Source organism: Schistocerca serialis, chromosome 2 (assembly GCF_023864345.2).
Source record: "Schistocerca serialis cubense isolate TAMUIC-IGC-003099 chromosome 2, iqSchSeri2.2, whole genome shotgun sequence".
Taxonomy (NCBI): Eukaryota; Metazoa; Arthropoda; class Insecta; order Orthoptera; family Acrididae; genus Schistocerca; species Schistocerca serialis.
The window spans coordinates 825,535,183-825,556,819 of NC_064639.1; the positions used below are offsets into that span (position 1 = coordinate 825,535,183).

General features: G+C 41.9%; 1 protein-coding gene across 1 annotated transcript in view; it reads left to right on the forward strand.

The window, feature by feature from the left end:
- Positions 1 to 21,637, forward strand: part of LOC126458074 (general transcription and DNA repair factor IIH helicase subunit XPD) — a 48,688-nt gene that overhangs the window by 15,054 nt on the left and 11,997 nt on the right. Inside the window, exons 8-10 of the mRNA XM_050094888.1 lie at positions 6,989 to 7,157; positions 14,718 to 14,906; positions 14,993 to 15,164. Coding sequence (XP_049950845.1) covers positions 6,989 to 7,157; positions 14,718 to 14,906; positions 14,993 to 15,164 — 530 coding nt within the window. The remainder of the gene's footprint in view (positions 1 to 6,988; positions 7,158 to 14,717; positions 14,907 to 14,992; positions 15,165 to 21,637) is intronic.

The window sequence follows — 21,637 nt, forward strand, 5'->3', positions numbered from 1 at the left end:
AGGCTGCTGTTGGATCACCTGCTGCACTAGCTGCGCGTTGCCCTCTGTGGTTGCCGTACGCGGTCGCCCCACCTTTCTAGCACGTTCATCCGTCACGTTCCCAGTCCGTTGAAATTTTTCAAACAGATCCTTTATTGTATCGCTTTTCGGTCCTTTGGTTACATTAAACCTCCGTTGAAAACTTCGTCTTGTTGCAACAACACTGTGTTCTAGGCAGTGGAATTCCAACACCAGAAAAATCCTCTGCTCTAAGGAATAAACCATGTTGTCTACAGCACACTTGCAAGTTGTGAACAGCACACGCTTACAGCAGAAAGACGACGTACAGAATGGCGCACCCACAGACTGCGTTGTCTTCTATATCTTTCACATCACTTGCAGCGCCATCTGTTGTTGAAAATTGTAACTACTGTAATTTCGAAAGTTTGTCCGCCTGAAAATGTACTGTTGTCCCAAGCATATTGCAACAAACGGTGTATTTCTATCGCTGCTTGGTTAGTTTTTATTGCCGTTTCAAATATACCGGTCATTTTTGAAACACCCTGTATATACTTTCCTTACCACATCATGTGCCCACAGTGCCATGTGTGACATTTGAACATGGACAGTGCTCATAATATTTTGGCTCTTCAGTGTGTACCATAATTTGCCTTGACTAATCAGAATATTTTTCACATTCACCATATAACTTTTGTATGGAAAACATTTCCTTGAATCATTGTCATACAGTAAGTAAGAATCTATCTTTTCCTACCTTGTTGATATTCCTACCTGAAGTCTCCATGGTTTGAGTAAAGATGCGCATAGTAGCACAATTAGATGATTTCAACAACTCAGATCCAACACAGCGTCCCTCTGCATAACCATCTACAAATGGAAGAGAGAGCTTTGGCGCTTTCTGACGAAATCTGTTTCAAACACTTTGTTGATATGTAAAATACAAATACAGATATTTTCATAAACATCAAAAATTAAAAATAGAGGTGTTGATTTCAAATATGAAAAGAGGAAAATATTGTTTAAAAGTTAAAAAAGTTGCATAGAAATGTGAAGACTAGTGAGTTATTTCATAACTGTGATGATGTGCTACAGGGAGGATAAGAAGAGAGACAGTTGCTTAGGTGCACAGAGGTGTTCTACAGTAAAACTTTAGAAGGAATGTTCACACTCTAACTTTGAAGGGCATATTGGCAATGCCTGTCGCAAGTTGTTGCAGAAAGTTATGATAGCAGTACAGCTTATTTGTATACTTAGTCATGTGGTGGGATGATTTTGTTTCGCTCACCAGAGAAATGTTAAAGTATTTAATATAACAACTTTATGATACAGTATACCACATGCTAGAATGGGATCAAATTGAACTTAAACTTTTTTACGTAGGGTCAAATAACTACAAACGCTTAATAAATAATTTAATACTGAGTTTTCATTTTCCATCCTTAAGCGTTTCTTTTAATCATATTTGTATACTGCTGGTGGTCTGTGAATTCAAGTAAACAGAAAATAATTAAAAACAGAACTATCAGCTTCACTACTGATCAGTCAGTCACAACAACCAAAATTTTATATTCACCTTTGTTGACTTTGCCAGCTCACAGACAAATTGTCACCTTTCAACCTATTCTACAATTTGAGCTGCATTTAACTTAGATTTAATATTCACATTCATTGTCTTCACCAACTCTCAACAAGACTCACATTCCAAGACTCACATTCCAATCCAACCTACACCTTGGGCTATGTTATAGATCAATCTTGCCATCACAATGTAGATTTCATCTTTGAGAAGAAATCATTAATAGTATTTCACTTTTTCAGATGTTAACTAGCTGTGTATTAATACATTTTTAAGATATTCAATGACAAAAATGTCTTGTGCAGCAGAAGCAGAATGTGAAGGAAAGGCTGTTCACAAAATGTGATTAGTTCATATGTCCATACCATAAAGATACCTGGTTAACAACTATTTATGACTACCAAGTACCATCCTTACATTGGCTGCCTCCAACTAGCCAGATACCAAAATCTGCACTGTGATGTGGACAAGTTTGTAAAGTTTGGCCCATTTGTACTGTGCATTGAGAACAGATAATTAAGTGTCGGCTGACAAGCATACCCTTGTTTCAATGTTGAAATCTTGGTAGTCAAATGGTTTCAGATAATTCTTTCTGAAACATGTTAGGTAAGGGGTGTGTGTGTGTGTGTGTGTGTGTGTGTGTGTGTGTGTGTGTGTGTGTCTATATATATTAATAGATCTCCGAATGCTGTCTTAATTCAGACTCAGAGTGTATACGACCCGGTTTCAGTTTTCAGTTAAATTTTTGATTTTGGCTGGTAAGAAACAATACCCTAACAAAGGATATTACTGTAGCCCGCTACTGCAGAATAATACTGCAGCATGAATGAGAGAAAAAAGAAAATGAAAATAAAACTTAAGTTGCAAAGGAAAAGCTTCATATACAACAACAAAACACAGTGCTTCTACAAGCGTCTGCCAACAGCAGTGTGTTAAAGGCTTTCGAAAGACTGTGCAATGCTTCATAACAGCAAATTGCCTCCGATGAGTGTGATGTGACAACCGTTTAAATTAGATTTGTTTAAGCAGTTGCTTCTGGTTACATGCGCAGTTGCTTCTGGTTGCAGAAGTGTGGCTGGGTGCCGCTATCTAGTATTGCCCTGGTTCAGAAATATCGTAGACTCGGGGCTGATGCACAGAGCAGTCTGAGGTGTGGTGGGGAGGTGGGTTGTCTGTGGCCAGGAGCTATCAAGTGAATTAAAATACATTCACATAATTACGGAAGGCTAAAATATGTTGTTAGTTTCAGATTTTATTTCCACCTTTCTGACAGTCAAGCATTAATCGCCTTACAGAACAATGAAGTTATTTTTGTCAGTTTGCCAAAGAGATTCGGCTTTTATTAATCCTTTCCACTGAGGCAAACAGTTTATTTGAAACGAAGTGTTTAATTTCACATTATTGGCTAGTTTCAACTGTTCGCTGCATTTCAAGTGCACGTATTGCATTATGCCATAATAAAGAACCAAACATGAGATAATACAGTACTGGTACTCCAAGAAAATTTACATCCGCACCTGAACATACGAATGTGCACTTTAAGCCGAATTGTGCATTTTAGTATGGTTCACGAAATTCCAATGCTCTTGAAGTATCCTCTGATGTCTTGTTTCTTTTATGACATAATGTTAGGTCTTTTAATGTTTTACACGTACGGACGTATGGGATTCCTGCATCATTGTAGCTGCACAAGCACGGTGATGCCTGTTATCTGGTGGTCTCTTGCAACTGCTGAAATGAACCTATTTCTAACAGGTCACAGGAAAATACTGTGAATGGTGGTTTGAAAAGCGTTACATTCAAAGCAAATTTCCTTTTACACAAGATGAACTATGTGCTCGAATGTACGATGAATTTCTTAAATCACAAAGCGTTTGACTCTCATTTAAAAATCAACTCTTTGAGGAGGACCATTTAGAAGAATTTCGAGGCCAGAAGATCAGACATTTACATTGTTACTCAAAATTTAGTGGCACATTTGTATCTTAAAGTGTAACAAGCGCAAAAAAGATCAATATTATATGTTGAAGCTTAGCTTCTTTTCCAGCTTATTAATCTTCGAGACCAATATTATATGTGAATACTATGTATATTAATTTAAACCATTAACTTTCCTTATTTGTGTGTTCGCGCTACTTAAGAGTGATCTTGCTATTGGCTGACTACATCATGTGTCTTATGCTGTCATCAGTTGACAAGATCACGTGGTGCCGGGAAATTCTATATCTGTATATAAAACCATAAATATTCAAAGGATTGATGAGTTTTATAGGGCCAAGGAAGAGTATTCTGTCACTTAATATGGAAAAAGTGTATTTTCATCTGGGAGAAAGTTTATTTTTAACTGGGAAATATGGGAAAAATCTGGGAATTTCTTTTTTTCCTTGTCCGTGTATAAGCCCTGAGACTACAGTGTGTTCTTTAAACCAGGTCTCAAAAGTTCTGTCAGTCAGACCTGTGTACTGTTAATGACATTCGTTGCGCATAATCATATACACACTAAAAGCTATATATTTACAACCTAATTTGTATCGTGTTTTAGCTAAAAACAAGGAGTTTCACTTATGCAAAACCCTGTTCCTGATCTAGTTGTCTGAAACTGTTGTGTTATTGTATCTGTCACCATGTGATTGAAACTAAACATTTGGTAGGACCAATAGAGACGCATCTTGAAATTTTACAAACAACACCTAAGAGACATTTTTTGAACATCTTGTAAGAACTAGAAATATAAGGGAATCACCTGAAAGAACCAGATAAACTACTCCATCTCCAGTGTGACTTCAAGAATTTTATGTACCTCAAAAATTTTGGTGACAGACAGCATGGATAAAATACTTAATGTCTAGTGTGACTTCAAGAATTTGACTTACTTAAGAATTTTGATGACATAATCACTGGTAGGAGAAGAATACCTTAGCAGCTCACCGCACTGACTGGAGACTTGGGCACAGGCGGACTGATCTCAGAGAACCTCAGACGCCTTCTCACGAAAACTCGGTGTAGTCACTTTAACGTAATTGTAAATTTTACCAAGGCGTTTCATTTATTAATGTTAGGTGCATTACTGCAAAATATCAGTTCGTTTCCACTCCCCATCTTATCTTCCCCCCCCCCCCCATTCCCAACTCATAATCAATTATGTATGGGTCTTTATGGTACATAGCGGGTATAGTAAAATGCTAATGCCAAAAGATGTTGTCACAAGTGCGCTATTGTACTGTTTCCTTTATTTTAAAGGTTCAACTATGTTCTTTTTAAAGAATTTTGACTTTTCACAACTCTTGATTGTCAGTCTGTGTCATCTACTTACTCAAAACCACTTAAAAAGAATTAAGTTTTAAATATTTCCCGTCTATAATATCTGCAGAAATAGTTACTTAATAATGTTTTATGTTTAGAACTGAAGATGATCATAAAATGTGATCGAAAATAGTTCTCATGTGGAACTGTTTGCAACTGATACTGTTACAATAAATATTTTAAACACTTGCTGAATCTCTCGTGACAGTGTGTTATCCATTTTTAAAAGTGACAATATTATTAAATTATTTCCTTCTCAGCACATCTGGTAAGTCCCCCTGACCTGGGGTTCTGAGTGACTTTTCTGAACTGTACCCCTTTCCCTAAACCTCTCCAGTCCTTTTCCTTCACCCGTTTTCCTCCCCCTTCAACTCTTCTGCCAGAAGTAGGACCCACTGGCTCCGAAAACTTGTAAAAGTTAAACCTTTTTGTTTGTGTGTTCTCCTGCTGCTGCTTACTGAGTAAATGTTTTATCTATCCATTTACATTATGTTGTCAATATTATGAAAGGGATAGATTGCTTTCACCATATAGTGGAGATGCTGAGTTGCAGTTAGGCACAACAAATAGACTGTCAAACAAGTAAGCTTTCAGTCAAAAAAGCCTTAATCGGAGTTAGATCTCTCTCTCTCTCTTTCTTTCTTTCTTTCTTAGCAGCTAGAGCCAGTGAGTGTGTGTGTGTGTGTGTGTGTGTGTGTGTGTGTGTGTGTGTGTGTGTGTGGTGTCTAATTCCGATGGAGGCCTTTTCAGCTGATAGCTTACTAGCTCAACAGTCTTTTTGTTGTGCCTATGTGCGACTCGACACCACCGCTATATGGTGAGTAGCAATCTATGCTTTTATGATATTGTCATTATTCCAGCCTGGATTTCCATTATTAAAACTTTTTTCTGTGACTTGTCAAGGTGCCTCAATGCTGAAGGCACTTTTTGAATTAACTATCACAAATCACTGCGTGACACATCCCAATTAACATTTTGTTGTATCAAGTCAGATAAATGCCCCAACAGTTCCATAAAAGTAGATGTGGCTAATTTCTTGCCACATCCTAGCTAACTTTATTTTTATTATCCACTTGCAATGACCTTAACATCACTTTTGTATTATTACAGAAGAATAGAATTTAACTGATGCACTCATATTTAATATTGTGTAGCTGTCAAACTGATGTAAGATAAAGCAGTTTCAGTATAAAGGTTGGTTTTGATTACCACAGTGCTTTGCTAGGCCTGGTCCTGTTGGAGGTGTTATGACATTGCTTTCATCTGACCTTTTAATTGATATAACTAGTCAGTTAAAAGGGACCCACAGTCAAACATGAACTCCGAACCATGATGCAATTTGGAATTTTTTGCAGTACACTTAAACATTTTTGAAATTAATTGACAATGTTTTAATTCAATTAATTTTTTGAGGTTCTTTCAAGGAGTTGATTCTTTATGCATTAATAAAGTCTAAGAAAAAAATGAAATACCACTTACATATGAACTATTTATAAATGGTGATAGGTGAGCACAGAAAATGTATAGATGGAATGGTAAAAAGAGATTGTTTATCTCTACTGATGTAGTCCCATATTGTATGAATTCTGCCTCCTATTTTGTGTGTTCATTTATTAGCTGTAGTTTTTATCTTGTTTATTATTAGTTATTACTGTATGGAGACATCACAAAGTTAATAACAGTTTGTATGTGATACTTAAAATATTACTCTTCTGTTTTTGCAGTGTTGTGTATGTCACAAAGGAAAACCTGAAATGTAATAAGCATGTCTTATAATATCTAGAATTAACCCCTTAATGCCTGCATAAATTTCTAGGTGAAAGATAAAAATAAAACATCTTGGTGCTTTGGAGATGCTCGAAACACTCAGGAGAATGCAGCCCTTGTCATAAGCATTGGTAGCTTCATGAAGAATCAGCATCTACCGCCACTGACATTTAAAAACAGTTAACCTTTCAGTTATTAGCACAGCATTGGTATGATGTGAATTCATGACAGTCAGCATTAAGGGGTTAAAGAGCATTGCCCAGGAACTCTGATTCATTGGTGTTTCTCAGAAAAACATTAAGTGATAAACTGTCTAATTGAGAATAATAAATATCTTTACAGAGGTAGTGCCGGGAAACATTCGAAATGCTGAGCACTTTGTTGCCTTTCTAAAGCGATTTGTGGAGTACCTGAAAACACGTCTTAGAGTCCAGCATGTGGTTCAGGAATCGCCAGCTGGTTTCCTCAAGGATGTTGCACAGAAGGTCTGCATTGAAAGGAAACCACTGAGGTTAATATGAGCATATATTAAAAATGAGTAGATCTTCAAGATGTGTTTCATAATGTCTGTATTATATGTACCTCCTGTATCTCTTGTAGTCATTCTAATTTATCTTATAATTGCAATATTATGTATGAGAATTCTGTAGTTGTACTCTGTTAATGCATACCACATGCTTAAGGTGAATGATGGAACGTTTTCTTAAAAATAACATGGCCAATGCTCTGCCACACCCCTCCACTATCAGAGCATGTTCCATGTCTCTAAAATTATGTCCCAATCTTCATTCGTCTCCCACACCCGTCTTTTTTAAATCACTTTGTATCCAAGCCATGTGCTGTATTCTTCATTGCCACAACCATTCCCTGATTTCACCTACTGCAGTATTGAAGAAAGTTGTGTATTTGACATCATATATAGTAGTTTGACCGTAGCAGTGATTGAGTGGATATTTTGAATTTTGTGTGTGTGTGTGTGTGTGTGTGTGTGTGTGTGTGTGTGTGTGTGTGTGTGAACTAAATTACAGTACCTCATTAGGAACCCAATTAATTTTCTTTGTTTTAGACAAATGCCCCACTGCGGATTCGGGGGTAAGAATAGGACCGCGGTATTCCTGCCTGTCGTAAGAGGCGACTAAAAGGAGTCTCAACTGTTTTGGCCTTTTGATGTGATGGTCCCCTAAGGGGTTTGACCCCTCCATTTCAAAATTTTCCGTTAGTGCGTACCATTTGGGGAAGGACGCCTTACGTGGTGCATTCTATATCCATCTTGCCGTAAGATCTGGCACACCAGATATTGTCATGGAGTTGGACTTACACCGAGCATCCGGCCACGTCAGCTGCAGTGTGTTCCGGGTACCATACATTCCCTCCATTGTGCACTTCCATCTTTGCCCTCATGATATACATGGATATTCCACACCTGACATCCAGCACAGTAGCCAGTCTGTTGTGGTGGGGTTGTCATGTACCCTCTTGGTGGTAGCCCCCTGACTACACAGGGATTGCAATGCTGATGCCTGAGCTGCTACCACTCCATGTATGCCGAGGAGTAGATGCCTATCCCTCTGGGGCATCAGGACCCATGGCAAAGGCCATCCTGGCAGGCGGTCTTTGCTGTGGCTGGGTGGCACTCGTGGGGAGAGCCCCTGGTCGGAGTAGGTGGCATCAGGGCGGATGACCCGCAATGAAATGTGGTACATCATTTCTCACTGGTGGGCCTCCACCAGCAGTCTCTAAGCGATCGAGGTCTAACCTCAACGGCAAGCAATACGATCCAAGATCATTTCCCTCCCTGGCCACTCCATGGGAGGAATGTATGGCTAAAGAAGGCAGTGGAGATTATTCATCCCGGTACCTCGTCTGTACGCTAGTTGATGGTGAATCATTTATTCCGACCAAGCCTCAGTTTTTTGTGGAGCATATAGAGGACAAGTTCGGGGAGGTGGAGGGCTTATCCAAAATGCGCTCTGGTTCAGTTCTCATCAAAACAGCATCCTCTGCCGAGTCACGGAGGTTGCTCGCTTGTGACAAGTTGGGGTATGTTTCAGTTAGCATCAACATGGTCCAGGGTATTATATTCCACAGGGATCTTCTTCTGCAGTCCGACGATGAACTACGCGCCAACCTCGAACGACGAGGTGTTCACTTCGTCCGGCACGTCCATCGGGGTCCGAGGGATAATCAGGTAGCCAGCGGTGCCTTCATCTTGGCCTTCGAGGGTGATGTCTTACCCGAGAAGGTCAAGGCGATGGTTTACCGCTGTGATGTAAAGCCATATATCCCTCCTACGATGCAATGTTTTAAATGCTGGAAGTTTGGACATATGTCATCCCTATGTACTTCCAGAATCACGTGTCAAGATTGTGGACGTCCTTCACATCCCAATACTCCGTGTGCCCCGCCTCCTATCTGTGTTAACTGTGTAGAACACCATTCCCCCTGCTTGCCGGACTGTAGCATTTTCCAGAAAGAACAGAAGATAATGGAATATAAGACCCTGGACCGCCTGACATACACCGAAGCTAAGCGGAAATATGAAAGGCTCCATCCTGTGCCAATGACGTCCACCTACGCCGCTGCTGCAACAACGGTTCTCCCATCGTCACGTACGGTTGGCTCTAAGATTGGTCAGAATCCACCGGCCCCCTTGATTGTGAGGGGGCTCTTCACTCCCTGTTGCTCCTGCTCCATCTACTTCAGGAGCAACACCCCCCCAACCATCGGGGACACCTGTTCCCACTTCCCAGCCGGAGAAGCGTAAGACTTCTTCGTCTACTCTCACCAGGAGGGGGCCCCTTGGGGACCTCCTTTCGCAAGTTCCGACCAGCGGAAAAGCGGACACCTGCAAGTGGCTGAAACAACCATCAGTCGCTAGTCGTAGGGCCTCACGGTTGTCGTCCGTCCCTGGAACTGACCCAGTGAGGCCCTCCCAGCCTGAACTGCCGAAGGCACGGCGCGAGAAGCAGAAAAAGAAGGTTCGCAAGAATCACAACAGTGCGGTGGCACCCGTCCCACTGCTTCCTACAGGCTCCGCGTCTGAGGATGAGGTTGAGATTCTGGCATCTGCTGAAGACCTGGATCTCACCGGACCCTCAGACGCAATGAATGTCATTCACGTGGGTACTGAATCAGTGGCAGCCAGTGACCCAGCGGCGTAATCTGGCTCCCCAGTCCCTTCACGCCTTTCTCAGCCATGGACAATATCATCCTCCAGTGGAACTGCAGCGCTTTCCTCCACCATCTAGCTGAGCTCCGACAACTTATCAGCCGTCACCCTTTCTTCTACATTGCTCTTCAGGAAACTTGGTTTCCAGCGATGCGAACCCCCGCCCTCCGTGGCTATCATGGTTATTATAAGAACTGGGCAGCTTATGAAAGGGTATCTGGTGGCGTCTGCATCTATGTCCTTCACTCTCTTCACAGCGAGTCTGTCCCTCTACAAACACCTTTAGAGGCTGTCGCTGTTCGGGTGTGGACGCCACAGGCTGTTACTGTCTGCAGTCTGTATCTTCCACCAGATGGTGATGTCCCACAGCATGTCCTCATTGCGCTGATAGTGCAATTGTCGCCACCTTTCTTGATACTGGGCGACTTCAACGCCCATAACCCTCTTTGGGGTGGGTCAGTGGCAACAGGTCGAGGCGCCACCGTTGAACATGTACTGGCACAGCTCGAGCTTTCCATTTTAAATGATGGTGCCTTCACAGATTTCAGTGTGGTGCATGGCAAGTACTCTTTCTAATGACACCATTGATGCGGTGGTTCACTCGGTCACCATCGGCATCGTTACTGCTGCAGAATCTGCCATTCCCTGTTCTTCTGGGTCCCCTCGGCGGAGGACTGTGCCTTGGTGGTCGCCTGAGATCGCTGAGGCAATTAAGGATCGCCAGCGGGCGCTCCAGCGTCACAAGCACCATCCATCTTTAGAACACCTCATCGCCTTCAAACGGCTGCATGTGCGGGCCCACCGCCTTATCCGCCAGCGCAAGCAGGAGTGCTGGGTACGGTATGTTCCCACTATTGGCCTCCATGTTTCTCCATCGCAGGTCTGGGCAAAGATTAGACGCCTCTATGGCTATCGGACCCCTTTCAGCGTCCTTGCGCTGTCGCTGTATGGGGCAATTTGTACTGACTCCGACATAATTGCCAACCACGTAGCAGACCATTTTGCTCTCAGTTCCGCATCTGTGAATTACCCACTGGCTTTCCGCTCCATTAAAGAGCGGTTGGAACGTCGGAGCCTTTCATTTCACACGCGCCATCATGAATCCTACAATGTCCCATTCACTGAGTGGGGAACTCCACAGTGCCCTAGCCGCTTGCCCTGATACAGCTCCCGGGCCAAATCGCATCCATTGTCAGGTGCTGAAACACCTCTCAGTGGACTGCCAGCGACGCCTCCTCGACCTTTACAACCGCAGCTGGGTCGAGGGTGAGTTTCCATCGCAATGGCGGGAAAGTATTGTTATGTCTTGAAACCTGGCAAGAACCCATTGGAGGTGGACAGCTATTGCCCCATTAGCCTCACCAACATTCTTTGTAAGTTGCTCGAATGCATGGTGAGCCGGCGGTTGAGTTGGGTACTCGAGTCTCGGGGCCTTCTAGCTCTGTCTCAGGGTGGGTTCCATAAAGGTCGCTCTGACGCCGACAATCTGGTGAGCCTGGAGTCAGCCATCCGTACGGCCCTTTGCCCGCCATTAGCACCTCCTCACTGTCTTTTTCGACAATGCGGAAGGCGTATGATACGACATGGCGCCATCACATCCCCTCTACGCTTCATGGTTGGGGTCTTCTGGGTCCACTGCCGATTTTCATCTGAAATTTTCTGTCGCATCAAACCTTCCGCGTGCAAGTCGCGGCCTCCCATAGTTCCCCCCGAGTTCAGGAGAACGGAGTGCCACAGGGATCTGTTTTAAGTGTCTGCCTGTTTTTAATTGCAATTAACGGGCTCGCTGCGGCAGTGGGAACGTCTGTCTCAGCGTCCTTGTATGCTAACAACTTCTGCCTCTACTATAGCTGCATTGGCATTGCAGCTGCTGAACGTCAGTCTTGGGCTGTAGTGCGTGGCTTCCAGTTTTCGACTGCCAAGACCTGCATTATGCATTTCTGCTGGCGACGAACAGTTCACCGTGAGCCGCGGCTTTATCTTTCCGGCAAACGTCTTGCTGTGGTGGAGACACATTGTTTTTTGGGTGTGGTTTTTGATGCCCGGTTGACTTGGCTCCCGCATATTCGGTAGCTTAAACAGATGTGTTGGCGGCATCTTAATGCTCTGCAATGCTTGAGCCACACCAGCTGGGGTGTCGACCGACCTACCCTCTTACGGCTCTACCAGGTGTTAATCCAGTCCCGTCTTGATTATGGGAGCCTGGCTTATGGTTCTGCATCCCCATCTGCATTGCGGGTGCTGGACACAAACCTTCACAGCAGGATCCATCTTGTGACTGGTGCTTTCCGGACCAGCCCTGTGGACAGCATACTTGTGGAGGCAGGTGTCCCTCCACTGCGGTTATGGCGCCAACATTTACTGGCCGCTTGTGCTACGCATGTTTGTAGCTTGCCTGAGCATACTAACTATCGTCATCTGTTCCCACAGTCGGTCGTCCATCTCCCAGGTTGTACAACCGTGGTCCACGTAAGAGAGCTTATCTCCGGGCTTAGGGTTTTCCCTCTTCCGCCTCCTTTCCGGGCCCCTCTGCATACACCCCCGTGGTGTGTGCCTCGACTTTGCCTTCGGCTCGAATTGGCACTGGGCCCGAAGGACTCAGTCCCTCCGGAGGCCTTCCGCTGCCACTTTTTATCCATCCTTGCCACGTATCAGGGCTCTGGCATGTTTTACACTAACAGTTCGATGGTTGCTGGTCGTGTCGATTATGCTCTAACTCTAGGGGACCATTACGAACAATGATCCTTGCCGGCTGGCTGCAGTGTTTTCACTGGTGAGCTGGTCGCCATCTTTCGTGCCCTAGAGTATATCCGCTCCTGCTCAGGTGAGCCCTTCGTTACCTGTAGCGACTCCCTGAGCAGTTTACGAGCTACCGACCAGTGTTTCCCTCACTCTCATCTGGTGATGGCTGTCCAGGAGTCCCTCCATGCTCTTGCCCGTTGCGGCCGCTCTGTGGTATTTGTGTGGACCCCAGGCCATGTTGGGATACCCGGCAATGAACATGTAGACTGCCTGGTGAAAGAGGCCACCAGTAAACCATCTCTGGACATTGGCCTCTCGGTGACTGAATTGCGGGCAATGTTACGCTGCAAAATTTTCGAACTATGGGACACTGAATGGCGCAACCTGACCACACCAAACAAACTCCATCCTATTAAGGCGATGGCGGATGTGTGGCGGTCATCCATGCGAGCCACTTGCCGGGACTCAGTAGTCCTTTGTCGGCTCCACATTGGCCACACCCACTTGACACACAGCCATTTACTGTGCCATGCGGACCTACCTCTATGTCGCTGCGGGTCGGCTTTGACAGTGGTCCACATTTTGTTGCCCTGTCCAGTTTTAATTGTGCTCATGCAGACGTTTGCGCTGCCTGATACGCTCCCTGCCCTTTTAACTGATGACTCTGCTATGGCAGGCTTAGTTTTGCGTTTTATTTGGGCAGGGGGCTTTTATCATTTGCTCTAAGTGTTTATCTTTATTTAGTGTTGAGTCTGGCTTTTGGCCTACAGTTTTAGATTGAGTTTTTAATATGTTTCTCTGTGGTTGGCTTTTCCTTTTTTTCTCTATGGTCGACCGACCACCATCACACTCTGTGTGATTTTAATTCGTTTTGTCTGGTCTTTGTCTAAGTTTCTGTCCTGTGTCGTCTGTCATCTTTTCCTTGTTCGCTTTTATTCTGTGTGGGTGTTTTTAAGTTTTGGAAAAAGGGACCAATGACCGTAGCAGTCCGGCCCCTTCCCTCCCACAAACCAACTAACCAACCAGACAAATGGATGGCATCAGATGGCATTATTTCTGGGAATTTCTTTCTACAGGATTGATTTTTCTACTTATTTACAAAGAATGACTAGGAGGAGGGATAGTGCTAGAGAAAAGTATTATTAGTGTGATCTGATGTATACGATAATAAGGTGTGTCAATACTAGAGGAGCCGGCCGCGGTGGCCGTGCAGTTCTAGGCGCTCCAGTCCGGAGTCGCACTGCTGCTACAGTCGCAGGTTCGAATCCTGCCTCGGGCATGGATGTGTGTGATGTTCTTAGGTTAGGTAGGTTTAAGTAGTTCTAAGTTCTAGGGGACTGATGACTACAGCAGTTGAGTCCCATAGTGCTCAGAACCAATACTAGAGGTGTGGAGGATCTTCTGGATGTTGAAAGCAGTGGTTCAGTGATGACTTTCCTCCTTCCGGTCAGAGAGACTGGACTTAATACAGGAGTTGTCCTCCTCTGGTATTTCCAGCTACTCCACAGGAGGACACACTCATTTGTAGTACCTGTGGTGTACCTGTATCAGTACACACATTTTAATGGAGTGCATTTCATATTCTGGCTGGTAGATTAACAAGGCTTCTGTTATAGTTTAGGACAAGGTGTGTGTTTTAGATGTTTTATAATTTTGTATATTTTGTTGAGCAGTTAGGTTCAAGATTTAATTGGGTTTCAGAATGGCTACCCTGTCCATTTTTGATTTGTGGTCAGCGCCACACACATTTTTTCTGAGATATTTTAGTTTTTCTCTAGTCCCTTATTTTATTACAGGTGTCAATAATTTAGTACACATTTTATCATTAGCATATGTATTTGAGTGTTAGTGTGTTTTATATTTATTTTAGTGGAAAATTTTAATTGTTACTGTTTTTAACTCTATTCATCTCTGTGTATGGGCACAATTGACCATGATGTTGTGGTCATTAAATCCTACCACTACTGCTACCTACACTACACCATACCACACCATTCCATTCCATAGACAAGCATAAATTGCATAAGTGCTGCGCAAAGTAAAATGGCTGCAGTGTGAGGGAGATACTTTTTTTTCCAAGCACAATATATTTTACTTTCTGTATGACTACCGCAAGTAATTTTGTTAATAGTGATGTGTTTCTCTGTTGTTTTGGTTCAGGTTTTGCCATGAACGTCTGACTTCATTGTTAAAGACTCTGGAGATATCTGATCTGACAGACTTTTCCCCACTGGTTCTTATTACCCATTTAGCAACACTTGTAGCAACATACACGAAAGGCTTTACTATTATTGTGGAGCCATTTGATGATAAAACTCCAACAGTATCAAATCCCATACTTCATTTCAGGTTGGTATAACAAATTTCCTTAAAATTGTTTTTTATTTACATTTTATATTATGTAGACTCAAACCATGAAACTTATTTTCTTGTAGTTGCCTGGATTCATCAATTGCTGTTAAGCCAGTATTTGACCGCTTTCAGTCTGTGGTAATTACTTCGGGTACACTATCTCCTCTGGACATGTATCCGAAGATACTGGATTTTCACCCTGTTATCATGAGTTCATTTACTATGACATTAGCGAGGCCTTGTCTTCTGCCAATGGTGAGTAATTAGTTTGTACACCATAAAAATGCACTGGTGTAATGTTTCCATGTATCATCATCATGTCATATAGGTATATGACACTAACTTGTCAGGTAAGGACAGTATAACTGCTTACTCTGTATTTCAGTGGTCACTTCAGTTATTTGTCAAAAAATATTTACAGAATAAAAAGTGTATCTGTGCTCAACCTGCATGTTGATTGGAATGCTATAGTCCTTTATTAGGCATGAGTCTCTATAGCCTACCTCCCACAAGTGAACTTAGTCAGTCATTTAAAGCGGGAACTACTGTTTAATGCTGACTCTAGGCTGTGGGGCACCTGACATTGCCCACAAGATTCAAATCATTGCCAGAGGTGGCAAATGACAGAAGAAAATTCTAGCACTGTGTGTGGATTGAACATCAAATGTTTGGGTTTGTAGTCTGACATCCACTTGGCCAGCAAATTAAGCCAAAAATGATAACAGACAGATTGTTTGAAATACATTAGGTAAAAAGGATACCAGTTGTTGGCATGCCATCTTAAGTCTGGCACACCTAGGTGTAATTAACAAAAAAGTGGAAGAATTATGAATATCAAGATTTTGGAATTAATCTTTCACTGAGAAGTAAGGAAAGAAGGTGGGAAAGGGAAAGGTATTTGATGTGATTAAAAATATAATGGTAATAAGTAAATCGTGTATCAAAGGGTAAATGAAAATATTCCAAGTAAATGGAATAGGAACTTCAACAATTCTATATCCAAGTACATTTCAGACTTTCAATACAGAAATAAAAACAATACAATTGATGAATTGTGTTTGTTTCAAGGTTATGTTGTCTCTAGTGCCTCCTTTTCCAGTACACACTGACTGAGCACTATCTTTTCACCTTGACGGAAGCATTATCAAATCACAAATGCAGTTAACAGATAATAAAACATTCCCTCTGCCATCCTGTCATCTAATATCTTTTAATTTTTATGCATGGTCAGGCTTACTTTATGAAACATTTTACCTTCTGTTCTGATTAAAATTATATGCATTGAACAGCAATGTTCAGATGTACCAGCTCATCCTTGTGCACACAGTTGGCTGCAACAGAAAGCAAACTAATTACATTCAACAGCCTTATAAGCACAGCTCACATTTGGAATAAGTGGGGAGAAATTCCTGTATCATATAGGGGATGACTTCCGTTGCAAAGCATTTTATGGAAGTAGTTTAGATCCTCATGTCTGCCGCTGGAACCTGCTGCTCAAACTGCTATTACTAGCTTAAGTACACAACCAGTGATCTTTCAATGATGCTGCCTTAAACCCTGAATAGTAGTAATATGGATAAGCCAACAGCTGTGCCCACACAGCAGCATTGCCTAACAACTTCATGGATGCCTTTCTTATACAAAGTGGGGCAGAATGGACTTCCTGATTTGATGGGTGAGTTGGAAAAGAACACTGCATTCAGTGCCACCGGTAAAAACCCAGGAATTTTTTGTTGTTCAACTTTTAAGTTAATTTTTTGTAATTTTTACTGGTAAGAACCGATACTCTAACTAAAGGATATTACTATATCCCGCTACTGCAGAATAATACTGCAGCATTAAAACATGAACGAGAGAAAAAAACGAAAATAAAACTTCAATTGCAAAGGAAATGCGCCATATAAAATAACAAAGTTCTCGTACAAGTGTCTGCCAACAGCAGAATGTGTCAAAGGCTTTTTAGTACCTTTTCCCACTTCTGGCTGCAGAAATGTGGCTGTTGGCTGTGTAAGTAGCAGTAGCAGCAACCAGCCACATGGTACCCGGAAAAATTTTACTGGCGAGCCCAGGCTGCCAGATTCAAGCGTGTGCAGCAGGCCCCGGACCGAGGGGAAGGGGGGGGGGGCAAACCATGGTATTTGAACCGGGTGGCAATTTCTGGGAGGGGGGGGGGGCAAATTCATATTCTTGAGGAAAAAAATCTTGTTTCACAAAGCACATACCATCCAACGCGCGTCGATGTATCGATTATTCATATGATTTTGAAACGCACCCCTGCTGGTTTTTGAACACATTCTAAGTTGATTTCTGAATGAATTACAGGTTGATTTTTGAATGTGTGCATATTGATTGTACGTGATGCCTCTGCCAGGGGAATCGTCGTCACATTTAGAAACAAACTTTCCTGCAGACAAAACGGGATGGGGCTACACGAGCTGAGCGGAATAAAGCCGAACCGGTGAATGCCAAGTGCTGCTTGTTTATGTGGTTGATTTGGTTTGCGAATGTTCAGCGTTGTTATAATTACTAGCGAAATCCATAGATTCAGACTACCAGAGTGAAAATAAACGACTAACAGGTCAGACAGATTACGTACTATCTTCTCAGTGTATCCAAGAAAGTGAAATTTTGACAGAAAACTTTTGGCCAGATCGCTACACTAGACAGGGCCAGTTGTAGTCCACTGCTAGCAGCCGCTTAAGCTCCATTCTGGAAGTAGTGCGGGAAACACATTGTAAGAACTCGTAATAACGCCTAACTGGAGAACAATCGCTGGATACCTCAATCAGTGGTTGTGGCAGGGGTAGTAAAGTTAACCAGAGAATGAGTTTTGGCAGTGGTAGAAATAGTTACAGAATTAGTGATGATAAGTGACTGTTAGAACGAGGAAGGAGAAGAAACAGGGGCATCACACAAATTATGGAAGTATATGACGATTCCAAATTTATGCAAAAATTTCGTTCTACTTTTTAGTCTCGTGCATGAGAAACTGGGAAGCATGAATGAAATGTGAAACTATTTCCTAATGTAAAGCTTTTTGATTGTAGTAGGCCAAATAAGTAATTCGTATTGGTACTTCATTAATTATTTTGTCTTATTATAAAAATGATCATTATTGCCAAAACAGTGTCACTTATTTGGTGTGTGTTACAATTGCTGCAATATTAGAAAGGCCTATTTTGTTTTATCCGGCACACAGTGACAAAATAGACATAATCAGATCGAGAAACCACACCAGTCTTGGGTACTAATTGTATTAACAGCTTTTTCAGTATTAGACAGCGACATTTTCATTTTTCACGTAGCAAAACGTTTGACGAACTTTGATAAGGTAATAGTTCTTTTGCAGAAAGGAAAGGACGCCATGTAAAGCTGTAGCAAGATTAGAGAGAAAAATTGCTAGAACCTAAGGATTGAAGAAATGTGCACTGTCTCTTGTCTTTACTGGCTTTAGGTATCCTATATTTAATTTTGTGTTACACACAAGAGCAAGTTATTAGTTAATAGGCAATAAAGAGTCCACATTTTCTGAAGAGTTCTTGTTCTCCTGGTAACAAATAATCCTATACAGTATTAATTGCGAGGGGTTGGGCAGAATGTCAAACCGGCCGACTGGGTGCAGAATAGGCACTGCAGAACATTTTAATTTCCACTGTCCCGATATAGTTTGATGGCATCCATTACAAAATATACACGTTTGAGTTCCACAGAGTGAAATACAGTGACGTGCACTATAAGAATGTTGTTTGAAAAGGCATGGCACTGCACTGCACACTTAAGACCAAATAACGTGTCTTACATTTCCTCGAAGATATATGTTTTATGTATCAGACTCTTCAAAAAGATATGCGCTACAAAACGAACTTATTTTCGAAAAGATTCCGCCCCCCCCCCTCCCCTCAGCGTTCTGCTGAGCAGAGTAGTCTGAGCTATAGGGGGGAGGGGAAGGGGTAGTCTCCACATGATTTTTGTTTCCTCTTCGTTTTCTGCTCTCACGTCAAATGAAAACAAGACGGATTTCTGTGGCTGGGAACTGTCAAGTGAATTAAAATATAATCACATAATTATGGAAGACTAAAATATGTTACTAGTTTCAGATTTTATTTTGTTTCCACCTTTATGAAAGTCAAGCATTAATCGCCTTGCAGAACAATAGTTATTTTTGTCGGTTTGCTAAAGAAATTATTAGGGTTTCCTGCTGAGGCAGTGAATTTATTTTAAACGAAGTGTTTAATTCCACATTATCGTCTAGTTTCAACTGTTCGCTGCGTTTCAAGTGCACGTTTTCATCTTCTAGCACATGTGGCATTATGTCATAACAAAGAATCAAACATGAGATAATACAGTACTGGTACTCGAAGAAAATTTACGTCCCGAAAACTACACTGAAAAGTTTCATATCAGGTCGAGACCTACGTCATTGGGAATTTGGACATACGAATGTACACTGTAAGGCGAACTATGCATTTTAGTATGGTTCACGAAATTTCGACCCTCTTAGAGTATCTTCTGATGTCTTGTTTCTTTTATGACAAGATGTAAGATCTTTTAATGTTTTACACGTACGAACACACGGTCTTCCTACATCACTATAGCTGCGCAAGCGCGGTGACGCCTCTATCTGGCACTGTCTGGCAACTGCTGAAATGAATCTATTTCTAACAAGTCGCGGGAAAATATTGCGAATTGTAGTTCGAGAAATGTTATTTTCAAAGTAAATTTCATTTTACGCAAGACGAACTATGTGTGAGAATGTACGATGAATTTCCTAAATCATAGAGCGTTTGCTCCCTTTTAAAAATCAACTCTCTGATGACGAACCATTTAGAAAAATTTCTAGCCCAGGAGATCAGAGATTTTTGTCGGTATTAAAAATTTTACTAGCGTATTTGTGTGATACATCTTAAAGTGTAACATGCGCTAAACAAATCAACATTACATGTGAAAGCTTAGCTTCTCTTGTGGCTTATTAATCTTTGAGACAAATATTATATGCCAAAGCTTTTCTTTTCTTGTAATAACGCCGTGTCTATTAATTTAAACCATTAAATTTTCCTGTTGATGGAATTCGAATTTATACTTTCGTAATACGAAAATATCCAGCGTACATGTTGCTGCACATCAAAGATCTTTCCAAAACGTGTTTTTTCGCCCTGAGTCCCGGGAAGTTCTACGCTGCTGTATAAAACCATATCCATTCAAAGGATACGTTTTACAGCTCCGAGGGAAAGTATACTGTCATTTAACACGGAAGAAGTGTATTTTCACCCTGGAGAAAATGAATTTTTATCCAGGAGATCCGGGAAAAATCCGGGAATTTTTTTTCTGTGTCCGCGTATACACCCTGACATACTGAGTCGTTCAAAAAAATTTTTGAAAACTCTTCTCAGCATATCTTGTGTTATGCCATCTTCCATGATCCTTGATCAAGCTTTGTAAGCCTCTGCTTTGAGGTATCCCCAAAGAAAAAACTCTCAGGGGCCCAAATCTGGGAAGCAAGGAGGCCATGAAACATCCCCTTGTAAGGAGATCAGATGACTGGGACACCGTTCTTGCAGAATTTGGCATGAATGATGGGCAGTACGAGCCATGGCATCATCCTGTTGAAACCAAAAACACTTCTGTGCCATAGTCCTCACCATACTCATCCATTTTGCAGAGTAAAAATTTCTCCAGCAACTCACAATGACGCACAGAGTTCACGTAACAGTTGCACCTCAAGATCCAAAAAAGTAAGACCCAATAAAGCCCATGGAGGACACAGCGTACCAAACTGTCACTTTGGGGTTGTGCCAAGGTCTTTGGTGAAGTTCACGAGGGTTTTCAGTTTCCCAGTAATGAAAATTTTGCTCTTTATTTGGATAGGTGACAATGCACTTCATCGCTAGACCACAAAATAGGGTTAGATTGCACAGAGGCTAAGACTGCATTGCAAGCATCTGTATATTTCACCCAGTTTTCTGGACTAAGTTCTTGAATAACCATCAACTTGTAGGGGTGAAAGTGAAGGTTAGAGTTTAATATTTGTCTTACTGTTCTGGACAATATTCCAAGAGTAACAGCATGTTTCAGCACAGAGTGCGGCCAAGACTGTTCAATGGACGCTCTCACTGCCAAGATGTTTTCAGGTGTCCTCACTTCTTTAGGTCGGTTAGCTGGTTTTCTAAGAAGTGCACATCCTATCACCCTAACACTAGTAATCCATTTCTTAATGGTTGTAGAATCAGGAACCCTGTCATGACAATTCAAGGCAAACCGCTTATGGAAAGCCCTCTGTGTCGTCACCATGCTATCATTGTTTTTAAAGAATGTTTCTATGACAAAGCTCTGATGTTCACCATAGCATGGCATGGTGACTACTGAAAATGTTGTTGTTGCCCCCACCTACCACCACTACTCCCTTTGCACTACTGCACCTGCATCTTCAGTGATTGATTGAAACAAGAGAGTCCATTCTGCCCCATCTTGTATTTAACAACCTAATCCTTTTTTTGACGAATAAGCTAAAGCTATTTACTTTCACCTCATATGTATTGCCAGACATTTTATATTTTATCAACACAATGGTCTTCAGTACAGCTTTGTGTTGTACAGATTTCTTAAAATGTATACAGTTATTAAAAACAGTATTAGGAATAGGATAGATTGCTACTCACCATAACGATGAGCCAGAGAGTTTCAGACAGGCACAACAAAAACACTGTGACACGCTATAGCTTCTGGCCAAA